Source organism: Argopecten irradians, chromosome 7 (assembly GCF_041381155.1).
Source record: "Argopecten irradians isolate NY chromosome 7, Ai_NY, whole genome shotgun sequence".
In the NCBI taxonomy this organism is placed as follows: Eukaryota; Metazoa; Mollusca; class Bivalvia; order Pectinida; family Pectinidae; genus Argopecten; species Argopecten irradians.
Genome location: NC_091140.1, coordinates 42,948,896 through 42,952,175, shown reverse-complemented (window position 1 = coordinate 42,952,175; position 3,280 = coordinate 42,948,896). Strand labels below are relative to the sequence as shown.

General features: G+C 31.1%; 1 protein-coding gene across 1 annotated transcript; it reads right to left on the bottom strand.

Moving 5' to 3' along the window:
- Window positions 1-863: 863 nt before the first annotated feature.
- On the bottom strand, window positions 864-2,682 carry LOC138326949 (CD209 antigen-like protein C). The gene is made up of 2 exons (XM_069272917.1): window positions 2,601-2,682; window positions 864-1,567 (listed from the first exon to the last, which is right to left on the bottom strand). Exons 1-2 carry the CDS (start codon window positions 2,671-2,673, stop codon window positions 1,317-1,319), a joined length of 324 nt encoding a protein of 107 aa, XP_069129018.1. The 5' UTR covers window positions 2,674-2,682; the 3' UTR covers window positions 864-1,316.
- Between the last annotated feature and the right edge of the window lie 598 nt (window positions 2,683-3,280).

The window sequence follows — 3,280 nt, the reverse complement described above, 5'->3', positions numbered from 1 at the left end:
ATGTTTTCATGTATGTATGTTATGCTATATCTGTTGATGTATGGATGTATCTATATGTTTTCATGTATGTATGTATCTATATGTTTTCATGTATGTATGTATCTATATGTTTTCATGTATGTATGTATCTATATGTTTTCATGTATGTATGTATCTATATGTTTTCATGTATGTATGTATCTATATGTTTTCATGTATGGATGTATCTATATGTTTTCATGTATGTATGTATCTATATGATTTCATTATGTATGTATCTATATGATTTCATGTATGTATGTATCTATATGTTTTCATGTATGGATGTATCTATATGTTTTCATGTATGTATGTATCTATATGTTTTCATGTATGTATGTATCTATATGTTTTCATGTATGTATGTATCTATATGTTTTCATGTATGTATGTATCTATATGTTTTCATGTATGTATGTTATGGTGCTATCTATGTATGTTATATTAGTATATGAGTGTTATGCTATGCCACTGCCATGATGATATTATGTATGTACACGTATATGTTACTATAGTATGTTTGTATGCATGTGTGCTTGTATGCATGAATGAATGTGTGTATGTATGCATGTATGTATGTTTGTTTGTTGTGTGATGTTATGCATGCATGCATATGTTATGCAAGGTAATACTACACAGTTATAGCATTTTGATGAGGTCAAAATGTCCTTTGTTGATATTTTTTCTTTGGTCAAAAAAAAACATGCATCGACCGAATTACAACAAATGTTTTATTATTTTACTTATTTTTTCTTTACAAGCAATAATAACAAAAATAAATCTTACTAGTGTATACATCTGCAATTGCATTTCAGGATATATTACCAGACATTGATTGAGTAAATTCTAAAATGATTATACAAATGATCAGAGGGTTAAGATACAAACACCGCTCTTATCATTATATCTTTGTATTTGTAGCTCCGTTATAAGAAATATTCCATTTCTCATGTAGACTACCGACGTAGATGCAAATCTGTCTGTCTATCATTTGCAGTGTTTGACGAAAATGTGCTATATAAAATCATTTTTATCAGTCGAACATTTATTGGGGGGTCACGTTGGGTAGCGACATCCAATGAAATTGGCGGAAAAAATAAGATAAATAATAACATTATGTATGTAGATTATGTAGGTCCTACTAAACATAGGTTACACCTTGATGTCTGAGTGTTGTGGACGAGTGTGTATACAAGTGTTTGCGTGTTGGTGTCCATTAATGTATACTATGAAAAATGTATTGTAGTATTGTAGTATTGTAAAGATTCTATAGACTTTAACATCGTGTTACTCATCATTCACGGCTCCAAGGTGGTCTTCGTCGATAACGTTGAGATGTTATAGAACGTTTCACATGCCGAATTTCGAACATCCGTCGAACACTTGACATCACCCCAGCCGGAAATACTAATGGTGGTACAGTCTTCGTCGAACCAGTTATCGGGTTCGCCATCACGCCAGCCTGTGAATGACACGGGATCCCCAGGTCCCCAAACCCAACCACCCTCCACATCTTTGTCATTGGCTCCAAACCACACGTACCCTAAACCTGTAAAAATAGTAGGTATGTATAACATAAATCTACATCTCGACATTGTTTATCAATGTAAGGTAAATAAACATAACGCTAAATTTTTAAGCAGCATACATGTACATTGATTTGCAGGAAACGACTCACTCCAATGTAAATGTTTATCAATATGGATGTTTAAAAACACTAGTTTTCTACATAAAGCGCTTTTCGCAAATATTTAATATTTAAGAAAATATTGGTTCGAAGGGTTTTCTCCGGTTTCTTTGCAATCTAAGACCCACAGTGCGCTTACAGTCGGGCATTCGAAAATGAATTGTAAAAGTTGTTTCACAATCGTTATCATATAAGTTTATAGTTTTTAAACAAGACAAAAATGAAAACAAAACAAGATGCTATCGCACAATAGGCAGTGGTCCACATTTCAAGTTTTGAATAACAGTCAGCCTGGATTAAAAGTGTAATAATTGTCTTTGAAGCGCTGATTCATCGACAACGCCAATATTTGTAAAAGTGTATTGCCGATATTAAAACACCGAAATGTTATAATCTATGGCTGCACTAATAAATTATAGTTTTTCGCATTTGCGCTGAAATTGACTGGGCAAATCGTATTTACACTATCCTGACTTACATGAACAATATAACTAAACCATGTGTCATTAGGATCAGCTTTTTTTTACTGTTATACCAAAGTTTTAGAATAGAATGTTTTCATTTCTATCAATTATGTTGGAAAGCACCATATTACATAGTGATCCGGATTAGACAGGAGTCAGATTCAACAAGCTTTAATGTGTATTTCATAGGACATTAAGTTTTGTTTTTTGAACCAACACACAGAATGCTCTATCGTTACAGAGAAAAAGTCGCACGACTCGTGGTAATTGAATATGAGATTTATTTCAGACGAATAAGCTATATATTTTAAAAGCTAATGCCATATGAAATATTTAAATGATAACTCTCACTAAATAAAACTAATATTAAACAACCAATTTTTGTGGGGTTTTTTTTTCATACACTCATTATTAATTCTTCAAAAACCTACCTCGTCTTGAAACTTCAGATCCGAGGAAGGAATTGACCTCTTCATTGTCGGCTCTGATAAGCTTGGCATCCATGCCTTCACAAAGCTCCTTTTGGGGAATTAAGTAGTTGCGAAGGTTACTTGAATTATTATTAATTCGAATAGCAGTAATAAACATAGGTTGCATTAAATCATCCATTTACTTTTAAAGGTGTCTTACAACATATAAGGGTTAAACCCCAACAATGTTTGCCACAGTTGTAGTATTTTAATATGTACTTGAATTACAACTATGATTTTAATTGTAAATAAATGAAATGTAGCATATAAGAATTTAAAATCAATAGATTTTCTTTTGATACAACAATTTCCAAATATTCACACTTGTTATTTTGTAATATTTTGATTTTTCGTATTAAAAATACGAATGGAACATTCTAACTTTATTTGTTTTACACTTGTAAAGCTAACATTGATAAGTTTTGTTTTCTTTCATTTATTCCATTATCTTAGTATTTATTTATTATTATTATTTCAATTTTGTTCTCTTAATCTCCCCGAAACGTCCCCATTATTTTAAACGTAATAATAACATTTATTTATCTGTTTCTTTATAATTTATATATATCATTTGTTCAAAACTGGTATCTCACAAAATAACAATATACTTACAGTATTTTCATCCAGAGATCTTGCACTAT

Bases quoted from the DNA above. Each gene is read 5' to 3' on its own strand.
- LOC138326949 (XM_069272917.1), bottom strand. From the start codon at position 2,673: ATGGATGCCAAGCTTATCAGAGCCGACAATGAAGAGGTCAATTCCTTC. The intron at 1,568-2,600 runs GTAGGTTTTTGA...CTATTTTTACAG, and splicing joins ATCTGAAGTTTCAAGACGAG to GTTTAGGGTACGTGTGGTTT.